Raw genomic sequence first — 17,412 nt, forward strand, 5'->3', positions numbered from 1 at the left:
TGCAGAATGAAAACTTATCATTTACTATCTCATTTTAATCATTTTCAAAAGAAAAGTAATTATTATCTAAATCAAAGTAGTAACTAATACTTACAACATTTGGGAGCGCATCATAATCATTTCGTGAAAGATATTAATATCAGAAAAGTTTCAAGGAACTTTAAAAAAATTACTATATTTCACAGAATCTCATTTGTATATTTCATGAATATTTTTTTTTTATCATTTCCCCTTTTTTATTACTATGAAAAATAAATTTTATACACATGTAGCATCATTTCAAAACATTATTATATCATTTTTAGGACAGCTAACTTGGCCATGTGGGATTCGTGCGTTGCATATCTATGAGCAACATTTTTCATATATAATAACTCATGAATAGTCTAGTTTATTAAAGCTTTTCTGTTATATATCTAGAATTATAGAGTTAATATATACTTTTCACTAAATTGTTAGGGTTGAATATGCTACATTCTAATATAAGAATTTTAAGAACATGAGATAATTTGCCGCTGGCATCGATTCATAATTAATAAATATTCACGAACAGTTACAGCATGTATCAATATAAAAATACGATAAATGAGGCAGTTTTTTCACATGTCATACAAAATATGGATTAAATTTAATGACTTGCGATTAATTTGTTTTCTTTGATGTGCATCTTAAGATGTGTGTCTGTGTGTGTGTGTGTGTGTGTGTAACCACCACATAAGGAGAAGTGAAAGTTGATAAGGAATAGCAACTAATGGGTGCATGGACATGATCACTAGAATAGAAAAATAGGGGTGTTGATTGGCTTGAGTAAAAAACTCATAATATGAACAATAATGAGTAGATTATCATGAGAGATAATCCTTCCTTCCTTCTTAGTTCAATGCTTTACCTTCCCTTGTATTAATTAAAAAGAGTTGACAAAGAATCATCCCATTAATAAAATGGTTTTATATGCAACTTGTTGGGGTCCCTTGTTAAATAAGTGGTGACAAATAGGAGGTATTCTTATTTTCTTTTTCTAACTATTGCTCAAAACTCTCTAGTCATAAATGGATCATTCTCCAAACACTCGCTCAGGAATAGGAGAAGTGAAGTTGATATGGAATTACATAAATAAATAAAATGGTTTTGTAATAAAACTTGTTGGGGTAAAATAGGACAGATTCATTACTATTTTTTTTTTGTTGATGAACAATTGGACCATTCTTGTCAGGAATTGGATAGTACTGTCTAAATATGTGAAAATAAAGTTAAAGTATTTATGTTATTTCTATATTTTTATTATAATTATAAGATATTTATTTAAGTATACATATTGTATTTGAGTACTCCATAAATTAGTTTAGGGCAAGACTTAAGTTCTTAGTTTTACATACTCAATATATTTGTATCTAATCAAATCAAAACAAATGGATTTTAGTTTGTAAATAATACTAATAGCAAGAATTTACTATATAATAAATAATCTATAAATGATACACATTGGAAACAATCACTAACTGTAATATAGATTTTCCCCATTAGTTTATATTTGAGGAGAACATTTAGGGAAAAATTGCTGGACAATACTAGAACATCATATTAATTACGTAATCCCTTGAATCTGGAGAAGTCCAAGGTCCTTTAGTGTCAATATTTTTAAAAGTTAAATAACTAAATTACCCTCACCAAATCCTCTCGCCCCTTCTCCTCTCAACTCCCATGCAATTTCTGGCAGCAATTTGCATCATTTTGGCCGGCCCTGGTTCTAACAACGACATTGAATGGTCATGATTCCGACGGCGATGATGAGTAAGGTGAGGTCTTAATGGTTTTTAAGATAACGAAAGACTCTTATCTCAATTGATCATGTGACTCCTACTCTGAATTGTAAACCCTAAAATCCATTCATCATATCGTCGTTCCTTCATCTCTACTCCAGCAACCTATGGTGAGTGTGAGGTGCAATGTGAGGTTGAAGTGATATCGTGCAGGGAATGGAGTGTCAAAGCAGAAATTCAACGGATGCAAATATCAAATCCATTTTGAATGCTCTCAGAGATTATGAGCATCTAGCTAATTTCATCCCTAATCTTGTTTGGAGACGATGAAAGATCAACATCATACCATCACCAGGAGAAGGTAAAGTATGGGATCGGACCTGTGAGGGTTTTTATCTATGCACATTGGCTTGGGAACCAGGAATTCTGCCATTGCTGCCATGGGAGGTGGGAAGCCGACTGTACATGAGGGGTACTCAATCTTGCATTCAGATGCATGCAGCTAAAGTACATGCTTTCGAGATCAAGCTTGTCATGATCACAATACTTTAATTGAATTGGATATCCAATGACCATTATAATGAAGATGCCAATAAGAACTTGATGTGTTTTTTAGAAGTGTGTGATTCTTCGAACAAAATGAGAAGCTTAAAAATATCTTTAGACTGCAGTTACTTCCTCTTTCTCATCATCACAACAATGGCAATGACTTTGATTTTGGATTGCGACATCATCCCTTAGGTAATTTATTGGGAGTTCGATTTCCTGGCTTCAGCCTTCATGTGTAAACGAAGTTCAAAATTCAAAGATACTTCTAGAGATTAAAAAATGTTTGAAAAACCTCATTTGGTTGACATTGATTAAATAAATAAAATCTTTAATAAAATAAACTAAAAGGCATTTAAAATGAGAGAAATTAGAAACAGATACACGTACAATGTCTCAAACTTAATTTTTATTTATTTGCTGGTGCTTTATGCATAGCCAGCATACGATACAACATCAAGGACATCATCAAAGCAGAGAATTACATTTCCATTTATTTAGTACAATTTTTTATTTATTAAAGTGCCGATAGTGGCAATAACGCCATAACTATTTAAAATGCTATTAGAATAGCATTTCCGCAGCAGATTCAATAAGTGGCTAAACGAGTGAAGAATCCTTTCTTCACTTTCTTCGTGCCCTTTCCAAGACGACGAATGTTTTCTTCATAAAGAATCTGAGCTAGCCTACAAAAGTGAAAACATATATAAAATGGTTATTGTAAACACAGTAAAAACACAGAACAGTTAATTTATTTCTTTCTTTTTTTTAAAGGAAGGACACTACTTTTCTTTTTTAAATATAAAAAATCTAATTTTATCAATATATATGTCAACAATCAATAATAATTCAATATGATGGGCTATGAAGACTAAAGTAATATTTATAATTTGCGGAGGAGTCAAATTATAAATACCACGAACTTAATTTATAAAAAGTGACTGTGATTATCGGGTTGGTTGTATATGTTGGAAAAGTTTCCTATTGTTTTTTTTTTTAATGAATGAATAGTTTCCCATTTTCCCGTCTTAGATGCATTTAGAAATTTCCTAGGGTAACAACTAAAATTTAAAAATAAGTAAAAAATATTGATGCAACTAAGGATTTAAGTGTCAAATTAACTTTTAAATTGTAATTGAAATTTTTATTTGTAACTGTTTGAAAAATTTACAATTTGTTTTTTTTTTAAATTTTTATCAAAGAACTAACTGTCATTAACTCAACCTTTTGAAACCTAACTATCATTTTTCCTTGTAATGGACGCTTCTAAAAGGCATACTGGTTTGTAAATTCAAAGTGACGAATTCAGATTTATACATCCATCCAGATATGTCAATCTTTCATGTAAATAATACATAACATGGCTCAAACATCAAACACGGTATGACACAAGTTTATTTGTAAACAAAACTTGTTTGCATTAAAAAAAAAAGTTTTTTTGGCGTGTTACGTACTTGTCCAGGGCTTCAGCATTGGTACCTTCACCAGTTTCCTCAGGGACAAAAGTATCCACATTCATCCTTTTAACTGGTTGATTCAACAAATTCTGTCCCACCTCTTCTAGTTTATCCATGTTTTCTTCTGAAGCATCATCCGAACTAATGTTTGGATCTAAATTGTATTCCTGTCCCGAGTGTAGTCATACATATATACACATGATATTGCAATTATGCATGATTAACCATTAATAATGATAACGAATTAGGTTTAATTAACTAACACATACCTGAATTCGAAGGTAGTTTTCCTGAGGTTGAAGTTGGAAAGTTGAGTTAATGTAATATTCATTCATGGCTGAAGATGCAGCTTCAATCATAGTTAAAGCGCTATCCTGCCATTCCTGGAGAGTCCAAGTATGATTAGCATCAAAACCCACGACGCCGGAATTGTTTACATTTCCAGTTCCTATAGATAGCATAATGATTTCTCTGTTCTTGTACTCTTCTTGTCGTAGCACCTCACCGATTGCAAGCCTTGCCTGTGAACAGAATAATTAATGGATTGATTATATATGTGATTGTTTTTCTCCTTCCATTATGAAAGCTTTTGTTATTTTTTTCTTGGAGAGGACAAGATATATATGGAAATGGAACCAGTTTTGTTCATGCTGCTTATCAAGGTGATGAGATTTGGATAGTCCAGATTTTAATATAAACTGTCTAAATTATGATATTAAATTTGAATTATTCAGAATACATTTTGATGGTCAATATATAATAATTATAAAATAAATACTTTTTTCCAAATGGTGTCCATCAGCCAAAACTGTTTCCAAGTATATATAGCTAAACGTATAGGAAGGCCACACACTTTTCACAGCAGCTTATTTAGTACGTGGTTTAGTTGTGTAGACAGAAAGAAATTAAAGAGTTGGCTTCCCTCCACTGCAGTGAAATAAACATTGCAAATTTGGACCATCAAATTAGATTTGATAATTTTAAAAAAATATATAGTAACTCATATCATTAAAATTTAATCTAAGCAGCTAAAGTTAGAGTAGAGGCACAGTGGAGGTAAAATGAAGTGGAGAGAAACCAAACCCTAAAAAAAAGGCATCAAATAATAAAAACAATTCATCAATATATATAGCCACTAGCCAGAAGTTATAAATACTGAGGTTCATTCCTTAAGCTATAGTAAAATATAAAATTTATAGAAATTGATAATTAATCACATGTCATAAATAATGCCATTCATCATTGAAACTCTATTAATTATAGGGAAATATGTCTTGTTCAAATTAGACTTTTATGGTGATAGTTTTAATTCCTGTAACAATTTTGTTATTTAGTAACAGTTCAAAAGCGGCCCCATATTCTTGAAAATTGTTGTTTAAAGGTATAAGTAACCATTTTCAAGTGATTGCAACTTGAATGTTGCTTATTGCTTTTAGGCAAAAGTTCTTATACTTGGCCACATCATTTGAAAAACTAGTTCTTAAAATAGGCAAAAATTTTGGAATATTTCTTTTCATATAAACACATGTCACGTTTAATAATTGCTACGAAATTTTGTTTAACAGAGTTGCAAAAAATATTAAATAGCCACAATTGAATATTTCTTTCTCCAACTAGAATTTGAACATTGATTTATTGTAGATTCAAATATTGATTTATCTCTCTCTCTCACATACTCACACTCACACATAGAGATGATTATTTTGAAATGTTGCCTATCAGAATAGGGAAAAATTTTAAAATGTTGTGATTAAAATACTTTTAAAGGAAACAATTTATATTAACTATTTGAAAATTTTATTTCAACACTTGAAAAATATTATCAATAATTTTCAAGTGTTGCCAAATATTTGTTGCTTAAAGTAGGAATTTATAGCAATATGTAAAAATTATTGCTTGTGTCTGCATTAAGCAACACTATTGGAAATTAGTGACGAAGAAAACTGTTACTTAAAGGGAAAAAATGTTACAGTGATTTCATTTATAAATATATGTCAATTTCTTTGAGACACAAATTTTTCAATGTGTGATATATATACTTAATCACGGCATGTTTCACGACCTATTCATGGATCGGCTCCATCCTCACACTCAGTGTAATACGAAGAGCCCACACGTAGTGATAGCATCATATATATATATATATATATATATGGTTTTCAAGGTTAAAAACACGTGTTAAGAGAGAGAGAGAGTAACAAGGCTGAAAATTACCGGCATACTTGCAATGAAAAGACCATCAACGAGATTAAATTCAGTATTATTGTATTTGAAATAATAGGGTGGAAACACGATCGGTGCTGCTGAGGTTCCTATAGATGCGTCGGAGAGTTTGACATTTAAGTGAGGAACATCCTTTATCTGCATCGTACACACACACAGACACACTTAATTTAGTGGCCTGTCTTTCTTTGGCTTGAGTTAATTCATTAAATAGAAACACACACACACACACACACAAAATAAACCTTGAAGCTTGAGAATATAGTTGGCAGAAGAAGCTTGATGTCGAAGGAAGAAATGACAACATTTGTGGTTGTCTGGTTTAGAAGCGTTTCATTCAATATCTCGGCTGCTATTTTTCGTAAAAACGTCCCGTTGAACTTCGGACACTGAATACCAGGATATTGGCTGTTGACAAGAAACAAATTAAAGATATCATCATTTTAGCAATGTTTTTCAATAATATGGATTATGACCAGGATAATGAAGCAAAGTTCATCATCAAATTATTTGTTTGAATTATGACCAGATCTATCTTATACTCCTCTAGTACTATTTATAGGGGCAGAGAGATAATATTAATTTTAACCCTATTTATAAGACACTTTACTATTTTCTATATTTATCTTTTCATTGTCCTTATTAAATGTTAGAAAAAATTATTAAAATTATTAAAACTAATTCATTTTGTCCTTATTAGGGGTAGAGGTGGAAATTATTAAATTTTAAGACATTAAGGTTTTCTTTGATTTTGGTGAAATATGTTAAAAATAACTTATAAATAGGATAAAATGGAGTAATATATTTTAAGATTATTCTCTAACATATCGACAAGCATTCATATACATACCAGTCGGTGGATAGAGTGAAGATGGAAGGACCATATTGTCTGTAGAACTGGAGAATTTCATCAGCAGGATAGAGAGGACGATCTGGGTTTTGAGGGTCAGGGGTAGTGAGCATTGCAGTTATAAGCCCTCCAGTGCTGGTCCCAGCAACCACATCAAAATACTCTGCTATTCTCGCACTTGAGTTCCGTTTCTGAAGTTCACCCATGTACATTCAAATATTATTGTTTTTGTTTATGTCAAATATAGATGTCTAGATAATACTAGTAGTAAGGAAAATATTAGATGTATGATAATCTCACTTTAAGTGATTAAAGAATTAATCACAACTATATAAATGTGTGGTCAAACCTTCCAAAGTAATTTAAGCTACTTTGGTAAAAGTGGCAAGTCTTAGTGTATAATTAATGCAAAATTCTAATACAGTTCAAGATCTGGGGCCATTTGTTACTTTGAAAGAAAGGAAAAAAGAAAAGAAAAATATTGATAGTGAAATAAATAAAGAAAAGGAAAAATAGTTAAGAAACTTATTAGATATACAATAGCTTGAGTGATTAGTGAATTAACCACAATTATATAAATGTGTATGGCGAGTCCTTCCAAATTTTCTCAAACTATTTTGGTACAAGTGACAAACGGTAGTGTATGATTTATGCAAAACTTGTAATTATTAGATTTGATGTCTAGATGATGTTTTTGTATAAACGAACACAAATATACCTGGAGGGCAACTTCAAGCTGTTTAAGAATAACTCCCGGTACAATCCCTTTAATACCCCCTCCATCAATGGCAAGGACTCTAACCTTTCCTTCTTCATCGTCTTCCTCAACAATTGCAAATGCAGAGAATACAAAGAGGAACAAAAGGAAGAGTGCAAGTTTTGACTTCATAATGGAGAGAAGGATGAGACTTCTAGGGCTTAAAAGTACAGAAACTTTGATGAGACTTTTGTAGCTTGAGTGGTGTGAATTCGTTGATGCATGGCTAGGGTTTATATAGAAATTTGATCGTGGCGAGACAAAATACCTATTACGCATAGGCCAAATGGAAATTGAACATATGTTATGCGTTATTGAGTTATAAACACATAGAAACACACAGCATTTAATCTACTGGTCCATATTTTTTTAAATGATTGAAGGGAGGCTAAACTAGCCCTATGGGGGATTGAATCTACCACCACTCCTAGTGGCCCTTATTAATGGTCCAGTTTAGTGGTCCATGAGTTAATTCACAATGATAAAACTGAAGATTTATTTTCCTGATTTCGTCATTCGTTTGGTTAGCAATTTCACATATTTTTTGTAGTTTGAAAATTTGTAATTGAACCTTATAATTTATAAGTAATTAGAAGAGTACGTGTTCAAAGCACAAGAGATCCTGTAATGGTCATTGATACATATTAAGTTGAAATTTTTTGTTAAAGTCTTGTACCCACTATGCAATTAATACACAGATTATTCCTTAATTGTGGGTTGGTATTTTTTAGGTAAAAATGCACATGTACTCTTTTAAATTTATATAATGTTTTTGTTTGGTTCTTTAATTTTATAAAATATCTTTTCAGTTCTCTAATCCTAACATTGTTAGTCTCAAATGATATATTATTTTTTTTGGCAAATAATTGTTATTTTAAAACAAAATTATTTTAATATGTCAATATTTAAGAGTGTTTTGTTAATATTTAAAAATTCAATGTCAGTATCTTTGTTAATAAAATGAAATTAATCTTATTAGGGTTAAAGGATTTGAAAGACACTTCATAGCCATTGAAAAGACTCTTTTACCTATTTTTTAATATATGTGAACATCCAATTTCAAGCACAATAAACTTGGATTGATCCAATACGTATCCTTATAATAAAATTGGAAGTAAAAGAGAAATATTTTCATTTTTTTATTTATTAAATATGCAAAGTATTAGTAAAGTTGAAGATACTAATTAAATGTCGAATATATGTGACGTATTTTATAAAGTTAATAGGCATTCATATGTCATGTTGCCTTAAGGATATCAAAAGGTCATGAAAAAAAATTTCTGAGTATTATTGCACCTTATATATTTATTTCTTCTTCTTTTTTTAAATGGTTAACATCACTCCATTTTAATAGGCTTTAGGCAAATTTAACAGGATATGGAATGATGCCATCACTAAAAAAAAGTTCATATGTAACCAAGCACTAATATTAACTTAAGAATACTGGCAGCTCTTGAAGAAAAGATTTATAGGTATTTTTACACCTTCAGGCATGCATGTAGAGAAATTTCATATTCTATTGGGCCTGTCTGCATTTTGCTTCCTTCCAAGGACACTAAATGCCATTCTCCCTAAACATTTTGAAAATAGATAATTAAAAAATTGTACACTAGTGAGTCAGCTCCTAATTTTCTGATCAGTTTCCCCTAATTGTTACTAATTTGAACAATTCTATAAGGTTGCAAATCGCTTGAGGGATTAGTTCACTGATTTCAAGTAGTTCAGTTTGGATCTCATAATAAAGTTAAATATCACATTTAAGATTGCATATCTGCATCTATTGCAAACCACTACAAATAATAAATAGAATTTCTAGATAGTTACGAACCGCGGCGACTAGCGAACAGAATAATGGAGCCTAGACGCGGATGGAACAATGGGGACTGAACCAGACTTAGCGCGACGAACTGGGTACGGCTCGATGAAGTAGATGATGCGCAACAGCTTTCAACCTCACAACGACAGACACAAATGGTGGAAAGTGGAATTCCTATCAGCCCGAATCAGAAATGGACGAGCGACGGTAGATCTCGTGAGGGACAAGTTGTAGCAGCTCTCAAGTTTTGAGGTTCAAAGGTTTAAATCTGATGGGGGCACCACAATGGGTCAAATAAGTTCTGTATATCTGTCACTTAATCAAATATGAATTTAATGGTATGCATGGGCTTAGGGAAGAGGATTTTTAAGATTTTCTTTTTTTTAACAGTATTTTAAGATTTTATTTCAATTTCAAGTGTAAGTGGAGTTGTACAAGAGAATAGGTATATAAATGGAAGGACTCATAATATATATGTCTTAAGGTTTTTGGTAATTAAGAAGTGGAGTCAAGTTCAATAATATACATCCCTAATATAATGTTAAGCCTAGAAGGACTCCTCCATGTTTCATGATGCTCCAGAGCCTAATTATTAGTATCAAAGCCCTCCTTACAACATGGACTTTTGCAAAGATAATGGAGAAAATGCCAATGCTAAAACCCCATGTGTATGTGAATAGTTGTTCACCCCACAAGAGCATGGGTGGTGTCAAGTTATACAGAGTGAATAAAGTATCATTTCCATCAAGATTTGATTAAAAAATTGGTCAAGTATTGAGAGTCGCACTTTTCTTGATTTGAGTGACACAATTATAAAGAGAGAAGGGAAATCAATGAAAGAAACCAATGCAAAAGTCAGATTTTGAGTAGTGAATTTTGTGACTAGATAGCCTCAAATATCAACCTACAAGTAAGGATAAATCTGTGCATTGTATGGGTATAAGAGTTTAACAATTTTTTCCCAATTAATATTTTCCTTAGATTTGTATGGTTAAGAACTTGGGACCACTATCATATGGACCTATAATGGACCATTAGTTAAAATACTTTGTTTCTCTGTGTTCTCTAACTCAGTCACTCCTATCAAAAGTTTAATTTTTATTTGGCGTATGCAAAATTAATATTTTGCCTCAACTTGATCGTTTTATATATAAAGCATGTTCATCAATAGAGATCACTCAAGATACAATTAGGCATCTTACTTGTACATGCCACTTAATTACATAACATATTATTGGTGTAATGGTCTTGCAGAAGAGGATTTTATGATTTTCTTATTTTCGGCTTTTTAGGTTTTTTTTTCAATGTTAAGTATAAGTGGATTTGGATTAGAAAAGAGATATATAAGTGAAAGGATATATAAAGCATCTGCCTTAAGGCTTTTTTTAATTAAGAAACGATGTCGAGTTCAATATAGACATCCTCAATAAATAGTTAAGCATAGCAGGACTCCTCTATGTTTTGGGTTATTCTAGAGACTAATAATTGGTATCAAAGCCCTCCAAACAACATGGACTTATTATTTGAAGATGATAGAGAAAAAGTCGATGCTGGACTTATTATTTGAAGATGATAGAGAAAAAGTCGATGCCAAAAATCTACATGTATCGATTGTCACACTATTGCTTAATTTGAGTGACACAAATATCATGTGTGAAGGAGAAACTATGAAATAAACCTATATTTTTTAGTCATTTTGTAGAGAGAGAATCTAAAATGTATCAACTTTCAAGTAAGGATAAATCCATGCATTCAATAGCTACGAGAGTTTCACACTTTTTTCCCAATTAATATTTACCTCAGATTTACATGGTTAAGGGCTTGGGGACCACCACCATATGGACCAATAAAGGACCATTAGTTAAAATAGTTTGTTTTTATGCATTTTTTTTAAACTTGACCACTCATATCAAAAGTTTAGTTTTCATTTGGCATATGCAAAATTAATATTTTGTCTCAACATGATCATTTCATGTGTAAGCCATACACATAATAGAGACTACTCAAGATACAAATTGACATCTTAACTTGTCAAAATCCTCAAATAAGATATGCCGTACATGTCACTTAATTATTGTTATCAAAGCCCTATTTACAACCTGGACTTTTGTGAAGATTGTGGAGAAAATGTGGATGCTAAAAGCTTACATGTATGTGCGTGGTTATTCACCTCACAAGAGCATGGGTTGTGACGAGTAATATAAAGTGAGTACAGTATCAAGTGTCGAGGCTCACAATTTTGCTTAATTTGAGTAACACAAATATCAAGAGTGAGAGGAAAACAAGGAAATAAACTGATACAAATATTAAATTTTAGTAGTGAATTTGAGGCCAGATAGATAGTCTAAAATATCAACATGCGAGTAAGAATGAATACATGCATTATATATTTAAAATAGTTTCACAATTTTTTACAACTTAATATTTACCAGGGATTGTATGGTTAAGAACTTGTGAAGCATTATAATGGAACAATAATGGACCATTGGTTAAATTATTTTGTTTGTATGTGTTTTCTAACTCGATCGCCAGTACCAAAAGTCTAGTTTCCATCTAGCATCTAAGCAATTAAAATTTTATCTCAACCGATCGTTTTATTTGCAAACCATACTCATCAATAGAGACCACTCAAGATACAAATTGACATCTTAATTTGTCAGTATCCTTCTATAAGTTGTGAGGCACATGTCACTTAATCATATATCAAACTATTGGTCTATTGGGCTTGCAGAAGAGGATTTTAAAATTTTCTTATTTTCAGCTTTTGAGATTTATTTCAAAATCAAGTATAATGACTCAAAAATTTAAATTAAACAATTTTCCTTTCCTATTAATATTTTATTTAATTATCTTAGTTTATAGCATAAGAGGAATATTGTCCTAGTGAAATTGTATACTAATTATTTATATAGAGGTCTAGAGTTTGAATCTTACTTAAGTCAAAAAATAGTTTTTATTTTCCTTTATATGAGAAATTACTAAAGTGCCTCTGATTATTGTTATAAAAACATTATAATATCAATAATAATAAAAATATGGGGGGTCTTATTTTAAAATTTTCCCAACAAGATTTGGGTTTCATTTTGTAATTTTTTCAATGAGCTTATTGTTTCCTATTCTTCCTTCTCTTTTGTTGGTGAAAAACGCAGAAAAAATGTTTTTAAAACCGGACCAGATATTGAACCAAAAAAGTCAGCAGTTCATGGTTTGTATGGTTCAATTGGATTAAACCGATGGTCAAACTGGTGATGCAATAATTAAATTAAAAAATTATTTATATACATAATAATTTAAATATAAAAAATACATCTGAAATTGTTATTTAACTTAAAAAATCAAATATTTTAAGTTTATCATGACTTAACAAGTCACATAATACAACACAATATTAAATGATTAAAAAAATTATTTATTTTTTTAAAAAAATTTGATAAAAAATAAAAAATATTTTTTTGAACAGTCCGTTTTTTGAAAACCAGATCTGGTTCCTAGTCCGACCACCAGTTCAAAACAGCTCAATTCCTAAAATAGTTTTCTCATATAAACCAGACCAGAAACGAGACCTATTGATGGTTGGATTAGTCCAACCGTCTGGTCTGATCCAGCTTTAAAAACACTATCGCAGAAGAGAGAGAGAGCGAGAGAGAGAGAGAGTTCTCTGTTTTTCTTCTCTTCTCCGTCGGGCGGGCTTCATCCTTACCGCTGGTGGGCTTGTCTCCCCACCGCCGCCTGTTGGTCTGTTCTGTTCCCTCAACTGGTCGTTTCTTTCTGTCAGGTGGACGCAGCTGAATTCGTTCCTCTTTTCTGCTTTGTTTCGTGGCTGTTAGAGGTGCGTGTATATGCATGTTCAGTTTTTCTCTTTTCCTTCCTTTTCAGTTGTTGAAGTCCCACGTGTGTGTGTGTGTGTTGGCTGATTCTTTTATTTATTGGCTGAAAGTTTAGTCTCCTTCCTTCTCGTGTGCATGATAGATTGGAGCTCCACGTCCGTGGCTGATTTGTATTTGTTGCCACTGAGATTTGTTGGGGTGAGATGCTATTATTTTTCCTGCCTTTTTGGATTATACAGCACCAACGAATCAGTCCCTCCTTTCTCCAGCCGATTCCTCATTGTTGTTGTGATATTTTTAGTTAGGATTAAGGTGATGTTTCGGTTGCTGCTGGAAATTGTTTTAGGGTGATGTTGAGCTGAAATATAATTATGAAATTAAATGTTGAGAGTTGTGGAAATTCAATAATGGACCATTAGTTAAAATAATTTGTTTCTCTGGGTTCTTTAACCTGGTCACTCGTATTAAAAGTTTAATTTTCATTTGATATGTGTAATTAGTATTTTGTCTCAACTCGATTGTTTTATTTGTAAGCCATATACTAACAACAGAAACTACTCAAGATGTGAATTGACATATAATTTGTCAAAAGCCTCAAATAAGGTCCACAGTACATGTCAATCAATCAAATTTGATCAATTAACTAGTATATATGGGCATGAGAAAGAAGATCTTAAGATTTTCCTTTTATATGGTGTTAAAATTTTATTTAAATTTAAGTATAAGTGGAGTTTAACTAGAGAAGAGTTATATAAGTGGAAGGACTCATAAAGTATATGTCTTATACCTTGTTTGGTACCATGAAAATGATTTTGTTGAAAATGAAAATAAATATGGAAGTGGAGATGGATAGAGTTAAAAAAATATGTTTAGCATGTACATGAAATCATGTAACAATTTTCATTAAAAATATACATATAATGTGAAGAGACCAAAATATCCTTACTAAAAAAACCCTAGACTCACAAAATCTCCATCCACTTTCAGAGGCACTGATTCCCACCAGTAATACCATCCATCAACGACATCAACCACACAAATGGAAGAGCCTTTTAGAATAACAACAACAATCAACAAAACAAAGTAGTCGACGATGGAGGAGAGGGTAGGATAAAGCATCAATGGTGAAGAATCGAAGATCTTTTAGTTGTTCAAAAGTCGTTGCATCAGGAAAAAGAAGAATCAAAGATTTGGTCACGGTCATGTTCCTGAAGCCATCGCATAACTGAAATGAAGAAGAGTCGAAGAGGAAGAGGAATCAAAGACCCAGCCAATATGTCGATTCTTCACGATCACCAAATCGAGATCGTTCTTAGCCCCTGAGTTATGGTTCTCATTGGAAGCAACTACCGCTGAGGAAGGTGGTCTGATATTTGTAATGGAAAACGTGGGTCAACTTGAGAATGAAGGGAGGGAAGTAGAATGACATTGTGTAAATCGCCGGTTGGGTTGGTCGGCCTTTTTCTATTTACACACGCACTGTTCTCTCTGTCTTTGAGCTCTGAACCATCCTTCCCTGTCTCTCATCGTTTGCAGGAACATTGTGGAGGTTGCTGATGGTTGCTGGAGGTCGCCAACACTGATTGTTGGAGGTTGTCATTGAAGGTCGACGGTGAACGTTGACAGGAGCTAGAGAGAGAAAAGGGTAAAAAGTGAAAAAGGAAAGATGGAATTGAAAAACTGAGCTTTTGTGATGGAAGCCAATTACATCAATTTTGGTGGAATTGAGTTCCGCATGGAATTCATTTCTGACATACCAAACTAGCAATTTTTTGAATTACTTTTCCATTTCCAATTCTAAGACTAGAATTCTAGTGTACGAAACAAGATCTTAAGGTTTTTGATTTAGAAGTGGAGTCGAGTTTAATTATATATATATATATATCCCCTATATGATGTTAAGGCAAAACTCATCCATGCTTTGGGATACTCCAGAGCCTAGTTATTGGTATCAAAGCTCTATTCACAACATGGACTCTTGTGAAGATTGTGGAGAAAATGCCAATGCTTATTGCATGTTTGCTGGGAACTTGAGGACCACTACCATATGGACCAATAATGGACCATTAGTTAAAATAATTTGTTTCTATGTGTTGCCAACTGGGCTGCCTCTCCAGATTATCATCGTTCAATCGGAGGATATTTTTTTCCCTTGGTGATTCACTGGTTTCTTGGTCATCAAAGAGACAATCTGTTGTTTCCTATTTTTGTGCTGAATCTTGAGTGTCGTTCATTAGCTCATACTCAAAAATTCTTTAGCTTCACTCTCTGTTGCATGAGTTCGGTTTCCTTTCTCAGGCGACCTCTGTTATTTAGTGTGACAATCTTAATGCAGCAGCCTTTGCTTCAAATCCAGTGTTTCATGCTTGGACTAAACACATTGAGATTAATACACATTTCACCTGTCATCTAGTGATGGTGAAGACTCTGACTATTCAATTTGTTCCGTCTGAGCATCAACTTGCTGATCTCTTAGCAAATCATGTGTCTTCTTGGCGTTTTTTTTATTTCTTCAAGAAAAACTCGGATTATCAATTGTTTCCTCTCGTTTGAGGGAGCATGATAAAGTCCAAATCGTCGAAGGCCCAAACCATTAATCAGAGGACCAAGTCCAGTAGTAGATCATTATCGTAGTGCGATTGTATTTGTATTTGTAAGTTTTATTCTTTATTCTTTTAGAAGATCGTAGAATCATGACGAGTATATTCATTCGGCTGTAATCGCCTCTGCTATATATTCAGTATTATTGCAGTCGTGCTCCTCACATTGAGTGAGTCTTTTTCAATCATTTCGTTGTCTTTTCTATTTTCTTAATCCTGCTATACAAAATTTGGAAGGGTACACACACACACACACAAACAAACAAAAAGAGACGGCATCACAACGAAGTTTATTCGATAGTTTTACTAAAACAAACAATTTTGAGAATTGAACATTAAATTTGCAGAAAAATTTTGTTGAAATATTCGAATTTTTTTGAATTATTTGAATATTTCAACAAAATTTCCTTTAAAAAAATAATATTCTATTTTGAAAAATTGTTTTTTAGAAAAAACATTTGATTAAAAATCTCACATTTTCCTAAAAAAGTTTCACATATCTTCATGCCTAAAAAAGTTTCACATATCTTCATTTCATGAAGATATGTTGAAGACTTTTGAAGATTATAGAATACTCTTGAAGAAAATTGAAATTCTTGAAAGATACATTGAAGATTTTTGAAAAAAAAAATGTGTGAATGATAATTGAAGCTACTTGAAGAAATTTTTCTTGAAGATATGTTGAAGTCCTTTTGAAGAAACGTGGATGATATTTGAAGTTATTTGCATAATTTTTTTTCTTAAAGATACGTTGAAGATTTTTGAAGAAGTGTGAAAGATTATTGAAAAATCATTGAAAATATGTATGTTACAGAAAATATTTGAATTGGTGGGGGGGATTAGAGTGATGCGTCAAAATATAATTGGATAATCAGTGCAGGTCCCATTATATATTAAAAAAGCAAGAGTGAAGTGTCACAATATGATTCGTTTGTATGTGTGGGACCTACTATCCTTTTTAATTTTAAATCAGAAGGATATTTTGGTAATTTCTTACTTAATTTCTTTGAAGGACCCTTTGCATTTTTTTGAATTTTGGTCCTGACTCCCAAATATTTTCACCTCATGGTCCTTTTGACCATTTATTTTAATTAAAATGCATAAAATTTCCCTTTACATTAAGGTAATTGCATATGACTTATTTTACTTTTGAATATTTAAAATTAATCTCTTAATCTTTAATTTTATTTTTAAAACCCTCTACCGTTAATTAATTATTATTTTATTAATTTAGTTATTTGTCATGTCATATGAATGCAATATACATGGTACATGACATAAAAAATATTCTTATTATTTTTCAACACAATTTAAGAAGGAGTAAAATTATAATTTTTTTTATTTTAACACACATGATGATGCTCTCATTTTTTTTATTGAATGATATTATTTTCATTATTCATGGTAATATAATTTAAGAAAAAAATTATAATTTTATTATTCTTTATCCATTAAAAACAGTCTTTATATTAAATAAATGAAAATAAAAATGTCTAAAGTTGTTATTGATAAGAGTTGAAAAATGGCGAAGTTGAAAATTAGGGGTAAAGATAAAATTAAAATGCCGCCAAGTTAG

General features: G+C 31.7%; 1 protein-coding gene and 1 long non-coding RNA gene across 2 annotated transcripts; one reads left to right on the top strand and one right to left on the bottom strand.

Annotated features, from left to right (window-relative positions):
* Positions 1–2,700: 2,700 nt before the first annotated feature.
* LOC129287990 (patatin-1-Kuras 2-like) lies at positions 2,701–7,780 on the bottom strand. The gene is made up of 7 exons (XM_054924291.1): positions 7,555–7,780; positions 6,837–7,027; positions 6,232–6,394; positions 5,978–6,124; positions 4,033–4,284; positions 3,761–3,930; positions 2,701–2,992 (listed from the first exon to the last, which is right to left on the bottom strand). The coding sequence occupies exons 1-7, from the start codon at positions 7,723–7,725 to the stop codon at positions 2,896–2,898; spliced, it is 1,191 nt and encodes a 396-aa protein (XP_054780266.1). The 5' UTR covers positions 7,726–7,780; the 3' UTR covers positions 2,701–2,895.
* A 5,284-nt stretch (positions 7,781–13,064) lies between these two features.
* On the top strand, positions 13,065–15,452 carry LOC129287991 (uncharacterized). Its single transcript, XR_008587859.1, has 3 exons — positions 13,065–13,238; positions 13,379–13,434; positions 14,224–15,452. It is a non-coding gene; the product is annotated as an uncharacterized LOC129287991 (long non-coding RNA).
* The last annotated feature ends 1,960 nt before the right edge of the window (positions 15,453–17,412 follow it).

The sequence above is a fragment of the Prosopis cineraria genome, unplaced genomic scaffold (assembly GCF_029017545.1).
Source record: "Prosopis cineraria cultivar Desert tree isolate PC_DT_omini unplaced genomic scaffold, ASM2901754v1 PC12, whole genome shotgun sequence".
Classification (NCBI taxonomy): Eukaryota; Viridiplantae; Streptophyta; class Magnoliopsida; order Fabales; family Fabaceae; genus Prosopis; species Prosopis cineraria.

Excerpts from the sequence above, each read along its gene's own strand:
- LOC129287990 (XM_054924291.1), bottom strand. The coding sequence starts at position 7,725 with ATGAAGTCAAAACTTGCACTCTTCCTTTTGTTCCTCTTTGTATTCTCT. Across the intron at positions 6,125-6,231 it reads CTATATTCTCAAGCTTCAAG|ATAAAGGATGTTCCTCACTT; the intron begins GTTTATTTTGTG and ends TGTACGATGCAG. Across the intron at positions 4,285-5,977 it reads TTTTCATTGCAAGTATGCCG|GCAAGGCTTGCAATCGGTGA; the intron begins GTAATTTTCAGC and ends TTCTGTTCACAG.